This window comes from Paroedura picta, chromosome 12, assembly GCF_049243985.1.
Source record: "Paroedura picta isolate Pp20150507F chromosome 12, Ppicta_v3.0, whole genome shotgun sequence".
In the NCBI taxonomy this organism is placed as follows: domain Eukaryota; kingdom Metazoa; phylum Chordata; class Lepidosauria; order Squamata; family Gekkonidae; genus Paroedura; species Paroedura picta.
Window position 1 is genome coordinate 31,848,611 of NC_135380.1, and position 14,561 is coordinate 31,863,171.

The following is a 14,561-nucleotide window of genomic DNA, read 5'->3' on the forward strand; positions in this document are numbered from 1 at the left end:
GTGTCAGGACAGAACAGATTATGCAAACGTCCTTGATTCCTATCTTGTACACAGCTCAAAGAATGTAGCTTTTATTGGTGTGGAATTTTAAATTTTTTCTTCTGGGAATGGAGTGTTCCTTGTTTATAGTGACAAACAGGAGGGCTTGTGGGGATGGAAGAGTTGCAACAAGTACCTCATATTGAAGGACAAGGGGAAGCGACTGTAAAGGGAAGCAGATAGAATCATAGAGTTGAAAGGGACCTCATGGGTCGTCTAATCCAAGCCCCTGCACTACGCAGGACACTCACATCCCAATCGCTCATCTACTGTAACCTGCCACCCCTTTGCCTTCACAGAATCAGCCTCTCCATCAGATGGCTATCTAGACTCTGTTTAAAAATTTCCAAACACCACCTCCTGAGGAAGCCTGTTCCACTGAGAAACCGCTCTAACTGTCAGGAACTTCTTCCGGATGTTTAGATGGAATTTCTTTTGAATTAATTTCATTCCATTCATTCTGGTCTGTCCCTCTGGGGCAAGAGAAAACAATTCTGCTCCATCCTCCATATAGCACCCGTATGGCACCCTTGCATAAACAGAGAAACCACATTGTGTTTCAGAAGACCATGGCCACTGGGATGTAAAAAAAAATTTCATAAGAGCAGCTTGTTTATTTGAAGTCTCATCCTTCCCACACTATTCTCTCATCTTAACTCCCTTGTGGAATGGAAAGACACTGCTCTCATGGAAGGAACAGAGAAGTAAACAGGAATAGACAGGTGCAAACTAGGCAGAAACTGTGTAAAGCATGTTCCTTCTGTCTCCCACTCCAAGGGGGTTGACTCTAGGTGTAGACTCTCTTCCTTCTTCCCTCCCATCCAGGTAGGTGGGGCCCTTTCCAAGGTAGTTTCTGCCTCCCAGGCATCCCTTGGACCATGACTTGACTAGGTGTTCTACCCATTGTGTTTTAATGGTGCAAGCTCTAGAAACCATCATTGGGCTTTACCCAGAGGGCTGCATTCAGTTGGAACTCAGAAGCACAAATCACTCTGCATCCCTTCTGTTGGTAGTGGCCCAAAATGGCTTCATTACAATACAGTACTAACCTTACCAGCTACCTGAGCAGTTGGGAGAGGCTCCTTTTATATTGCCTCTGCCTAACTATTTATCTTGTTTATTCTCAGTGTATCAATGGAATAATGGAAGGAAGGGAATGTTCAGATTGATTATCCTTGGCCATTCGCTGATTTTTATTCATGATTTAACAAGTGTGATTTCTTTTTCCCCCAAGGACAGATTATTCCCAGATTGTCATGTTAAAGTGTGCTAATGAGAGAGCTCAGAGCCAAGATTCTTTCCCCATAAGCTGCTTCTGCAACCTTGGGCCAGTTCTTGTTCCAGTATTTAAAAAAAACAAAAAACCCTTCCTGTGTGGAGGCTTCTGGGTAATAGATAACATTCAGAAAGTACTGTGCAGGTGAGGGGGAGAGAAATGCTACATGCCCACTTGCCGTTGCTATAGCTGCACTGGAAAGCTGGAACTGAATTAATGAACGAGATACTGATCAGTCCTGTTGCTGCTCTGTTGACAGGAGTTAGGAGGTGTGCATTGAAGACATCCCCCCCCCGTACTTATCATACTGAATCTGTGTTTTGTTCCTTCCCAGCTTTTACCAAGGTGACTCTCCAGATGCTTTAATATTTTTGTGTCTCAAATACTCATTCCTTTCTTAATGCCCTATCATGGAGCCAGGTGAAACAGCCAACTCAGGTAAAATGTGGACATCATTAAGGACAGCAAGCAAACACACTGATCCAGGGATATCTTTAAAGGGCAGAAAGCCCCCCCCCCCATTTTTCTGGTTCCCCTAAGTTTTAATTGCAGTCCATTCATGAGACATAGCATGAATTTAAAAACTTTATTTCTCTGCTTTCTATAACATATTTAAAACAAAATCCCTTTTCTCCTAATCATAACACTACTCTTCTACGTTCCTCAAACTAGTTCTATTAAAGAGAAACCTAGAAGGAAGAGAGAAGGGGGAAGATTATTGTAAGCCGCTTTGAGACTCCCTCAGGTACTGAAAAGCGGGTCATAAAAACCAACTCTTCTTAAATAGGTGAGATAAGCTGGAGGGACAACAAACATGAGAACGTGTGGCACGTTAAAGCCTAACAACATTTTATTTTAACATAAGATTCCAGTGCAAATGCACAGATCGTTGTTTATTTTATAGAGGCATGACAAAACAGGGTTAAGGAACTGTGTGTGCAAGTCAAAATGTCACTTTACATAAAGTTACAGAAAGCTTTCAAGCATCTCAGGGGGAGAGGGAATCAGGGCTGCGCCACGCATTGCACATGCGTCGCCCGGCCGCGCATGCGCACATGCGCGATGCACGGCCGAAGCTGCGCATTTGCGGCACTTTCGTGCATGCGCGAAGTGCCGCGCATGCACAATTTTGGCCGTGCAGCGCGCATGTGCACATGCGCAGCCCGGCCGCGCATGCGCGCTGTGTGGGCGGGGCAGTTGCCCCGCCGGTCCCCAGCCGGTAAAAGGTTGGGGACCACTGGTGTAGATGCCCTCCCCCTCGGCCAGGCTGCTTGCTCTGCCGCGACCTCTGTAAAAGGGTCATTCGACTCCCAAAGGGGTCCCGACCCCCAGGTTGAGAACCACTGCCCTAGTTGCTTCCATACTTCAGAGGTCAGGTAGGAGGCAAAAGGCAATATCTCAGCTAACTGCTGTTGGCAATTGACCGTCTATATGCCACTATTCTCTTTATGTAGATATTCACATTTTTTATTGTGCCCAAATGTTCCCCCTGCAATTCAATCTCAGGTGAATGCAAACAAATCCTAACTGCTGTCTTTTACTATGTATTTCTGGAACCTGGGCAATTTCATTATGCTGTGTTAATTTGCCCCCTCACTCCATCTACAAGTCTGAGCTGGTTATTTTCCTTCCATGATATTGTATCTGAGGAAGTGTACATGCACACGAAAGCTCACGCCTTGAATAAAACTTTGTTGATCTTAAAGGTGCCACTGGACTCTAAATTTGTCCTGTTCTTAAGGTAACCACAGATAAGATTTGAAAAGCAATCATAGTAGGTTTTTCACCTGCACTATGAGTCTAGCTTTGTAACTTGTTATTATGCATTCTAGCTAATTTGAAGCAGAGTAGGGCCACTGGCACTGCCCCTTTCCTCATGCCTCAAGTAGACATTGTGTCTGAAAATAGTACATGTACAATTATTCACATGCAGAACAATGCTCCCATCTTCAAACCATAAATTTTGCAGAGCTGGTTATTGATCTAAACATTGAATGTGAGGGTGTAAGGTGATGGTGTAGACACTAGCCAGTAGCACCCTCTTTGTCCTATTTTTCTTTTGTCCAGTCTGTGTCATGATGGAAACTTGCAGAAATGTTTCTAGGAAGCTTAAGACAAAATGTGATGGTTCTTTCAAACCATATGTCCTGCTTTTTGAATGTTTTATTATTAGATTTGTAGAATGCCCCCTCTCCACAAGTGGGCTTGGGGCAAATTACAACATAATTCAAACGGTCATAATCATAATTTAAAACATCCGACATTTAAAACTCCCAACCCAAGGTGCTTCCCATCCACCCCCACTCCAACCACCTTCTGTCTGGACTACGGATTGTTTATTGGCCAGGAATATGGCCAGCCAAGAAGAAGGGCAGTGGGAAACCTGGAGAGGACAGGCAGGAGGATCACATGAGGTTGAGCTTACCCTGGCCTCAGCCATAGGCCTGGAGAAAGAGTGCTAACTTACAGGCCCTGTGGAAGTCATAGCTCCATCAGCCCCCCAACCTACCTTAATGCTTGCAGGATTGTTGTAACAACGACTTGTAGAATTTTCAGGACCTGAGCATTTGTATAAAAGCTGACTAGAGGCTGTATTACAGTGCTTTCAGTAAAAAGAGAGAGGGTTCTCGGCGATCCCATCATCTGCACAGGTCTAGTTCCCTGCAGGGGCTGCTTGGACACACAGATTGTTCTGCTTGTAGTATAACGAAGCCAAGAGCCTGAGTCGCACTGCGGATTCTGGGCCAATAATTGCCTTCGTTTTGCAAAGGCCTTTTGTTGCGGCTGCATGCTGGGCTTAATAGCGTCTTCCTATTATAAACCTCGAAGAATGGGAATTGTGTGTGTGAAAATTGGCATGCTGAAGAACAGAGCCCCCCTCTCCAGCTAGATTGTGCAGCATTGTGCAGTGAACGCTGGTTAGAAAACCTCCAGCTTGTAGCAGTAGCTGTGGTCATCCAGTGAATTTTTGGTAAGATGGGGGTGGGGAATCCTTGCTCTAAATGATCAGCAGCAGACAACTAAGATGGAGCTATAGATATCTTTTGGAGTACAAAAGAAATATCTTCTCAAAATTCAATTTTCTGAAAACTTTGGGCTTTCATTTATTTTTTTAAAATAAAGTTTCTAGCCCTGTGTTTTACAGAGATGCTTGAAAGTATTGCTAAAATGTAAGTAATCAAAGAGCTGGGTGAAGATGATTTACAGTGTGTGAGCAGGCAGAGGAAAGCTAGAGGAAAGTTAGAATAAATTTTGTAAAACAAGCATGTGCATAATTTATACCACCCATAAATTCTGTTTCCTTCATAGATTGTTAAAATGTATTGGAATTCCCACAGTCCTGGACTGAGCCCCCCCCCCCCCCCAGGCCAGTAAGAGGCCAAATCAAGCAGGTTCCACTGTGGCTTTTCTATTTTCAGCTATTCTACTTCCATGGGCAAAATCATCCAAGGATGGCTAAGTGTCATCTTTAGGAGAAATTATTTAGCAATTAAATAAACATGGCTTTGCATTCCCTTCTTACACTTTGCTTGTGCCAGGGTGTTGTGCCCAAGCAGATCTAATACATGAAGTCTGGGGATGCACCTGGTAAGTGGACCTTGGCATATCTTCCAGGACAATAAGCCTTGGAAGTCCTCAGCACAGTCCTGAGGAAGTCCTCAGCACAATCCTGAGAAGTCCTGAGATATCTGTTAGCTCAGTATGTGTGTCTGTCAGGCGGTGGGGAAGTTGGAACTCCAATACAATACCTGTAACTATGCTGGTCACCCAGCAGTGCATGTCCATACTGAAATGGACAAGTGGGCCCTGAGAAAAAGCAGGTGGGATTCTTACTGACTGCAACTGTGCTCTTTCCCCCAACCATGTACTGCTTCTGTACAAGTAATCCAGCTGGCCTGGGCTAAAACAAGTACATTTGCTTCATCTATATGGGTCTCCAATATGATGAACTTAGAGCTCTTCTTTAATCATTGCATCTATTGTCTTATTTTGAACCGGCCTGGCAATACCTAGGAGAATGTGAGGGCTCAGTGAGAGTGCAAAGGGTTCAGATGATAGCCAGAAAATGAAAGGCTTGCAGTTACCTTGGTTTTGTTTTCCTTGCAGGCTTTGTTATTCTTCCATCTCAGTATGTATGTAAAACCACGTACTTTCCCCTGCTCCCCTGGGTGTCCATTAACTCCTGCCTGGCCCAGTTGAGCCATGCACAATATTCCACAGCAAAGAGAGAGCAATAAAAACAATTGGCAAACGACAGGATGGGGCAGGAATTAGAGAAACCACATGAAGTGCACTAAAATTCATGTGGCTTGGTCATTAGATTAGCAATTAGCCCTCTTTTATTTGACAAATAAGCTTACTCACTCTAATCAGTATAAGCACAGCCCACCAGAACAGGGAAAAAAAAGGAAATGGTCTACTCTCGGTAGGCCTCCTCTGCAGTATCCTTTTCTAAAGAAAAAACGCCCCCTCTCACAGGGTGTATTCAATTCATTCCAGCAAGGGGCCAAAGTAATCTAATTCCACAAGGAGCAGCAGCTCCTAAATGCTGACCCCTTTGACAGCCAACATTTCTTGTCAGTAGCACCCACTAACTGCCTCTAAGGTTCAATCGTAAGGAATTATGCTCTTTTGTGTTGATGGTTTGGCGCTTCAGCATTCAGCAATGCTCTGTGTTACTTATCTGCTTTCCCCCAATTTGTACCTCACTGAATGTGGGGCCAGTGCTTGTCAAAGAAACCAGGGTATATAATCCTAACACAAAATATTTCTGCTATAAATAATTCTTGGTACTCTTCATTCTGCTTCTTTTTGTCATCACTGTTATGAAAAGAAGCAGTGCCATCAAGGTCCATGGCACTTCAGAGAATAACAAACAAAAAGGCAGGTCACCCCCCTCCCCCTTCGGTTTTGAGATCTAAATTTCAGCCATTTGGGAAGGAAATGGAAAATGGTGGAGGTAACCCCTTTTGTAGTCCATTGCAGTAGTATCCAAAATTGCAGTGTTTTGAGATATATGCAGATGAGGAACAAAACCTTTGCTCAGTGATGTAGCATTTGGTATCCAGAGCTGGGAAATGTTTTTAACTCCCTAGCAGCCAGCATCAGTTTTCTTTTTCCTCTTAAGAGCCCAGGAGGTTTTTGTTCCTGCAACCTACCCATGGAACTGGCTAGCCTGGAACGGAAAATGCTGTTTGTTTCCCCCACTGCTAGATGGATGCTTTTTGAGGGCAGCAGGTTGCTATGATGGAAGGTTTATTGTCGCAAAGCAGATTTGCAAGGGTTGCCTTTTGTGATTCTGGGTTCACCAGTTCCTTGGAGCCCAAATCTACCATTCTTAGTAGCATAAGGGTATCTGTGGCTTTGGATCGTTTATTGTGCAGGAGAAATACAGCCTGCATCGCTCTGCTGGGGGAGGGGGGGGACATTTCCGCCAATCCCTTCCGGGCACTTGAGTGGCAGTGAGCCAAGCCTACGGCTGAGTGTTGTCAGCTGCTCTCCTCCTCTTCCTCCTTCCAGTATAGAGAGCCTTGCCTGCCCCTTCCTTCTTTCTTGCTGTTGAACTCAAGTGCCAAATACAGCATTTAAGGGGAGGAAGGGGGGGGGGACAACTGAAGCTTGCCAAGGTGTCAGTAAATGCTACAATTTCTGCTCTCAAACATATTTTATGCTTGTAGATGCTGTACTGGAGGTAGATCATTTAAGCGATTTCAGCTGCTAAATTGTGGTATATGGAAGGAGGGGGAGAGTGGGCAAAATTCCAGCATCTTCCCACAACAAATGAAGCTAAGGAGTGGAAGATAGTGCAATTGGCCCAGTTCTATGTAGGCTTGTTCTCTGGCTTCCTATGTCCTTGGTCTAAATCTTGGGGTGTTTTCTTCTCAATCAAATACATAATTTCATCAAAAAGAAAAAGAGGAGCTGGTGCAATCTGCATCTATTTGCGTGATCTATTACTGCTTGTCTCTCTTTAGCTTTCTCTTGACATTTTCTAGTGGCTTTCTTTTGGGGGAAGGTTATGACTTTTATACATAATATGTTGGATGTACATGAAAGAACATGAAGCTGCTGTAAGACCACAAATATTTCCAGGATCTCAAACAAAGAGTGTTTCCCATTGCAAACTACCTGAGATATTTTCATTGTGGACCCCATGGGTTGAATCTGGTCCTTTCTGTATGTGATGGTGTAGCCAGCATGGTGTAATGGTTAAGAGTGGTGGCTTCTAATCTGGCGAGCCAGGTTTGATTCCCCGGTCCCTCACGTGCAGCCAGCTGGGTGACAGCACTAATTGAGTTGTTCTGACCGAGCAGTAATATCAGGACTCTCTCAGCCTCACCTCCCTCACAGAGTGTCTGTGGTTGGGAGAGGAAAGGGAAGCCGATTATCAGCTGCTTTGAGACTTCTTCTGGTAAAGAAAAGCAGCATATAAGAACCAACTGTTCTTCTTGAAGCAAGTACATTATTCCTGTGGGTGTGTAAGGGGCCACTCCTAAATGCATGTACGTGTCTGTAAAAAATTGGCATCCAGTATATACGACAAAGGTATAATATAGTAAAAAATGTAGTCACATAAGTGACACGGACTTTGTAGATTTTGCCTTATTGTACATATTGCCTTATTCTACTTTAGCCAAAACAGCACCTTTGTATTTTTAAGTCTGAAATAACAGACACTCTTGCAACTTCAAGAAGAATGCGTTTCTAGAAAATGCATGAAGTCTAGTACCAGGACCCTCTTGCAACTTCAAGAAGAATGCGTTTCTAGAAAATGCATGAAGTCTAGTACCAGGACTGCAAGGTGCAAACTAGTGTTGGGTTTTGGTTTGTCCTCTCCTATCTTGGATAGCACCCTTCTCATTCCAGGGCTAATTATTTTGGCTCCTCCTTTTCCACTGTTGCAGAGACTTGCCTCAGTATGGGCAGAAGCAGTGGCAGTCTTACTTTGGACGCACCTTTGATGTTTACACCAAACTTTGGAAGTTCCAGCAGCAGCACCGGTAAGAGGAACCTAAAGAGGCAGCTTTGCATTTGAGCCTGCAGCATTCCGCTTCTCATAATATGGGCCTAAGTAGCACATTTTAGGTACCTGTCTGTATGAAAGTCCAGGCCATTCTCTTTGATGGAGGAAAAATTCTTGAGCAGTACTCAGGTACATTGAAATTGTTTATAACTGTGTCCTAGTGAGATAGGAGGCATTGGTGCTGTGTTCTGGAAAGCATTTCCTAAGGAAGGAGGCGTAACTAAACTACAAACATAAATTGTTTACCAACCATTCCCTGACCCCAGGGTACTATTGCTTCATTTACTTATTTAAACCTTTCCATAGCACTTTTCCATAAGCTGAAAACAGTTGAACAAACAAGAAAAAAAATAAAATGATGATGCAACAGAAGTGTCTAAGCATATTCCTGTCCTTGTTGTCAAACTACAAGTCCCAGGAGTCCTTGGGGGAAGCTTTGAGAGCTAGGCTGGTATACAATGAAGACCTATCAGAAACTACACCATAACATCCAGCCAGGCCTGCCTCCCCTGTCCCCCTCCTTCTCTGACTCTTTTACCCCCTTATATTATAACATTGATCGATGTCAGTGATCACTCATTACCAGTACTGATAGCTGCTTTTTAACTATAATCTTAAATTTTATGCTGATTCGTCGTTTTATTACTTTATTCTTGCTAAAAAGAATTGTAAGTTGACATTATTGTTCACTGCCCCAAGACAGTGCGTCCAAGAGGGGCAGTATATAAATTAAACTATAAATTTTTTGCAGTGTAGATATGTCCCTTGGATGTATTTTGAACACATTACTCTTTTTGCTGAGAGTTCACAGCTTGATCTTGACCTTAAGGAAGCCTGTCTTCATTTAGCTCACTTAATTCCAGTAAATGTGGGATTACTGTTGGATGCTGAAAGTAGAAGCAATGACATATTGTGTGTAACATATAGAATGTGGCACAGTGTAATTTCCCTCTTCCCACTCCCCAGGCAAGTTCTGGACAATCGGTATGGCTTGAAGCGCTGGCAAATTGGTGAAATTGCTTCAAAGATTGGGCAGCTTTACTACCACTACTAGTAAGTAACCTTCAAGCCTTTGAGGCCCATTGAATGGTCCTTGTCACACACAAAAGAGCAAAGAACATAGCATCTGGTGGAGCAAGAACAGTGTTGTTGTGTTAAATATGAGAAATTCATTGAGCTTGCAGTAGTAAGGATAAGTTTTAGCAGTGAGCAGTGGTGCAATCAGGAAAGCCAGAGAGTTGCTGACCAGGGTAGTTGGTGCATGGAGCTTTATTGCTTTGCATTGTGTCTCATCAATAGGGGAAAGTATGCAAAATGTTCAGATATGCACCACTTTTTCCTTGGCATTGCAGCATATCTTGTCATGAAGTCAATAGATATGATGTTGGCCTAGGATTGCGGTAATAGATATACACAGAGTATACAGGAACCTTAGTATCCCTTTGTAAGGTGGACCACCAATTCAGGATTCTCTTGTTAAGGCTGCTTACATTAGTGACTGTAAGATATGAAGAATAGAAGTCTCTTCATTGTGTACTGGATGGAGAAAAATCTATAGATACTGGGAATCAAAGGGGGGATAACCCATTGGATACTTAGTTGTACGCTTAGCCATAGAGATGAGAGAGACTGAACCAATGTATAGCTTGTAGGATCTTCAGGGCTAGACCAAAAACTAGATTTGAGTCTGATAGCGCCTTAGAAACCAACAGGATTTCAGGATATGAGCTTTTAAGAATCAGACTTCATAATACGAAGAGAGATTTTACTCTTGAAACCCTATACCGTGTAAATCTTGTTGCTCTTCTATTCTAGACCGGCATGGCTACTGCTGCCATTGCTTGCAATACTGTATGTACATGGTAGGTGGGTGTTCTGTTTGCTTTCACCCTTCATATCTATGGTGAAAAGCTCTTGGTACTGGACACAGAGTAACAGACAGTTCAGTTGAAATACGGGGAGTACCAGTAAGGGCCTTATCAAAATTGGTTCACTTTGCACATAGCCAATAAGTGATGGATGAATTTGGTGTGCAGCCCTGAAGAACAGTGGAGTCTGAGTCTTTGTTTTCCTTCTGCAGCCTTCGCACATCTGAAACCAGCTACCTGAATGAAGCTTTCTCCTTCTACTCTGCTATCCGGCAGAGATCTTATTATTCTCAAGTCAACAAAGAAGACAGGTCAGGCCATGCCTCAGTCTTGTGAGTTTTGCAACTAAAAACCGAGACACATGGGATTGTGGGTTGGGTAGCAGTTTTTAACAGAGTTATCTGTGATTTTGTGAATTGTGCCCTGTGGGGCTCGGCTGAACTTCTTTAGACATGACTGAGAACTTGGAAATGTCCAATGCAGCTTTTGATTTTGAACAGCATACAACACTCCCTAACTCCAGCCATGTATCACAAGTTGTTTTGAAGCTCTCTAGAGCAGTGGTTCTCAACCTTCCTAATGCAGTTCCTCATGTTGTGGTGACCCTCAACCATAAAATTATGCAAGGGTTCTTTCACAGAAATTAAACCGAAACTGACCAATGACGTGAAGATCCATTGTTCATGATAGTATATAAACTGATTGTGCCTCTTTTCCCACCATGCCGATCTCGCTCTTTTCTGCTACTCCAGACAGATGAAGGCTCTATCTCAATCTACCCCATAAGGCTGTTGTGTGGATAGTGTCTGTCCCCTCCAGCCAAGCTGCTTGCCTTGCTGCGACCCCTGTGAAAGGGTTGTTCGACCCCCAAAGGGATCCCGACCCCCAGGTTGAGAACCACTGCTCTAGAGCTATCAAAGTGTTTTTAGCATGAAGCATGAAAGATTGTTTTTATTTTTGATAAATAAGTTCCAAGTCACAATGGGGTTATGTTGCTGCTGAATTGGGGGTTATGTTGTTGCTAAACAAAACTAGACGGGTGTTTGGGTACTCACTGCCCCTGGAGACTCCCACGGTGGCTTATCTTCTCTCAGCTATGTCAGCGGATTGCGACTCTTTACTGTGCTGCTTCATGGGCATGGCTAGAATACTGAAAATGGCAGAATCCTTGATAAAGACAAGCTACAGCATGCCTGTCAGCCAGTATCCAAGTAGGGCTATGATGTGTCTCATTATTTATTTATATTAATTTATTTACTTACTTACTCATTTTATGATGGGATTAATGGTCTGGATAGCTGGGTCTCAATCTGTCCTCCAGAATGCAGGAGAGATCATTCAGAGAAAGAGTTATGAAAGTGTCTCACTAGTCAACCTGCATTGCAGAGGCAGGCAGCCCTGGCGTTCTGGAATCACAGGCAGTTGCATCTGCAGTCCCAGAACTGACCTGTTGATTTCTAGTGGCAAATTTTGGTGGGCAGCAGCTGTACCATCTCTCCACTGTTGAAGACGAATTGGGTTTTACACCCCACTTTTCACTACCCGAAGGAGTCTCAAAGCGGCTTACAATCGCCTTCCCTTCCTCTCCCCACAACAGACACCCTGTGAGGTAAGTGGGGGCTGAGAGAGCCCTGACAGGACTGCTCCATGAGAACAGCATTATCAAGACTGTGATGAGCCCAAGGTCACCCAGCTGGCTGCATGTGAAGGAGTGGGGAATCAAACCTGGCTCACCAGGTTAGAAGCTGCTACTCTTAACCACTGTACTAAGTTGGCTCGCTGTTGCCAGCAGAACAACTAATGCTCCTTTCTTCCTTGTTTTCCAAACATAGGCTCTTGCTGTCCTGCCTTACAAGGTGGTTATTATTTAAAACAAGATAATGTGTGTAAAAGAGTTTCAACACTTAAAAGCATTAACATATGAAGTATGTATAATAGTTATAGGTGGTCTGACCACATGAATTAAAAGACCTATAAGGAGGGGGAGAAGACATACGCAGCTATGGTAAATGTTTCTGAAAGCCCAGGTTTGCAGATAAAAGTGAAGAAATAACTAAATAAAACAATCTTTTTAAAATGTTGACCACCATTTTGGGTTGCCTGGGATTTTAATTAAAACTATTTTGGGGTTCAGTCAATCAAACTTTATTACAGTCATTCAGACCAAAACTTGGTCTATTTTGGGGTTATATAATCCTGTTTGGAGGTGAGCTGATGATAGGGAGGGGGTGTAAAGTCTTTGAAACCTATAAGGGGAAGAATCTGCATTAGTTGTGAAGAAGACAGATGGGAAAGGGAAAAGGTCAACTGGAGAGAATGGGAGGGTAGGGAATGAAACCAAAGGCAACAGGTTGAAGAAAAAGGGGGAGCAAGAGAAGGAGGAGTAGGAATAGGGGGAAGACTGGCGAGCAGGAAGAAGAAAGGAAAAAAGTAGGATCCAGTGAGTAAAGAAAAGCAGACATCAGTGAATGAGAGATGAGATTTCCAAGCTCCTTTTACTCTTCGTTATGAGCCATCGCACAGCAAAATCTTCTCATAACACAAACTTGTACAGAGTTGAATGATGGTCAGGAACTGGAAAGTTTTAATGCTTATATAGATCTGTCCAGATCTCTGGCATGCTCCATAAATGGGCCCCTGGTAAGTAAACAGGTCTTTGGCTTAGCTCTGCCTTAACCTTCATTTCCTCAGCGATGGAAAATATAAGGTGCATCCATCATCTTTTTTTGCTCAGAGCTTTACTTTTTTCTTCCACCTGCTGAATAAATCTTTGTTCTTTTATCTTTTATCTTTTCCAGGCCTGAACTGGTAGTTAAGAAACTGCGTTATTATGCACGGTTCATTGTGGTTTGCCTTTTACTCAACAAAATGGATGTTGTTAAGGATCTTGTGAAGGTAAAAACCAGTCACGGCATAACTGATAGAGGAGGCTGTAGTTTTTTAAAAACCTGCCTGCCTCCCAATGAGCTTGGAGAGGCATTTTGGGCCTTGAAACAAGCCTTTGAGGACTGGATAGATTGAACATGACTTGCCCAAGGCCATCTAGTGCTTTTAAAAAATATGAGCAAGGATTTGAACCTTGGCTTTATTCAAGGGGGGAGGGGGTCTTTTAGCTCGGTGGTCTTCATTTGTTTTGCATACAGAAAGCCATGGCTTCAGTCCCTGGCAGCTCCAATTAAAAGAACCTGGTAGTATGTAATATAGTTATGCATAAATAAGGAGCTTTCAGCTATAAGACCAGAGCTTCAATTTGAATTCAGTGGTGGAAGGGATGCATGGGCAGTAGCAGAACATACAGAACCAGAAGTTCCCTAATTCCAAGGCAGTAAGCATTGGGAAAGGCCTGTACTGGAAGTCCTGGAGAACTGCTGCCAATCATAATGGGAAATGCTGGGCTACATCTGCTAGATCTTTCTGACTGTAGAAAGCAGCTTTAAATGTTCATTAGCTTGGGAAATAACTGCTGATGGAGAACAGGCATAAGTATGAGAATAAGCACAAACCTTTGGGGAGGTCATGTACCAAGTGTTGAGGGCATGGGTATGCAGAAAAAGCTTTCTTTTCCTTGTGTCTAGGGGGCTGCTGCCCTTTCATGCTTAAATAAACACACACGTGCCCTCACAGCCTCATTTAAAATAGATGGAAACACTGCATATCTGTTAAAAGCCACTTATTGCATCTCCTTTGACAGGAATTGTCAGATGAGATTGAAGATTACACCCACCGCTTCAATACAGAGGACCAGGTGGAGTGGAACCTGGTTCTCCAAGAGGTGGCAGCATTCATTGAGGTATGGCCAGGAGCAGTCTTCTGTTCTTTTTCTGGAATTTTGTAAGGCCATTCGCCCTAACCCCTCTTATCTACCCACTCAGAGTGGTAACCACTGTTCTCTAGTATGCATCATTTTATTTTATAAGCAACTCTTGTGGTTCAGTGTTTCCAGGTAGTCTGGATTATGTGGGTTAATTGTCATCAGAATGCTTTTTTGGTGATCCTTTGCTAGTGTTGGGGTATCAAGCCTGGTCTGTTTCTGGCATGGAGTTTGCAGCCTGGTTGGGCTACCAAAAGTCAGTTTAGGCTGGTACTCCCCAAGAAGCTCCGAAATGGGGCATGATAGTGTGGGCCCTAGTTGGCATGTACCCAGTCATGTGTAGTCAACAAATATGCTGCCTGTAAATACTAATTACTGTTTTTAAGCTATTGTGACTAGTATTTGCTCCTTAGACGTACATCAATCATCTGAGTTAGTGGTTACCACTGTTGCTTGTTCTGGTAGTGGAGAAACTGAGCTTTTGTGGTAAAAGGAATGTCCAGGTTGTTTAGATGTCATCAACTTTGGAGAGTTCAAAAAGCT

The 14,561-nt window shown here is 43.4% G+C and overlaps 1 protein-coding gene across 7 annotated transcripts in view; it reads left to right on the plus strand.

Moving 5' to 3' along the window:
* The window catches only part of SCAI (suppressor of cancer cell invasion), a 69,646-nt gene that overhangs the window by 38,259 nt on the left and 16,826 nt on the right, over positions 1–14,561 (plus strand). For 5 of the 7 annotated variants that reach the window (XR_013225816.1, XM_077305502.1, XM_077305503.1 and 2 more), the window contains 5 exons: positions 8,221–8,316; positions 9,306–9,392; positions 10,420–10,539; positions 13,006–13,102; positions 13,899–13,997. Coding sequence is in view for 6 of the 7 variants with exons in the window: in XM_077305502.1 (XP_077161617.1) it covers positions 8,221–8,316; positions 9,306–9,392; positions 10,420–10,539; positions 13,006–13,102; positions 13,899–13,997 (499 nt within the window). In the remaining variant the exon portion in view is untranslated. The remainder of the gene's footprint in view (positions 1–8,220; positions 8,317–9,305; positions 9,393–10,419; positions 10,540–13,005; positions 13,103–13,898; positions 13,998–14,561) is intronic. The other 2 variants (XM_077305505.1, XM_077305507.1) reach the window with 1 other exon arrangement.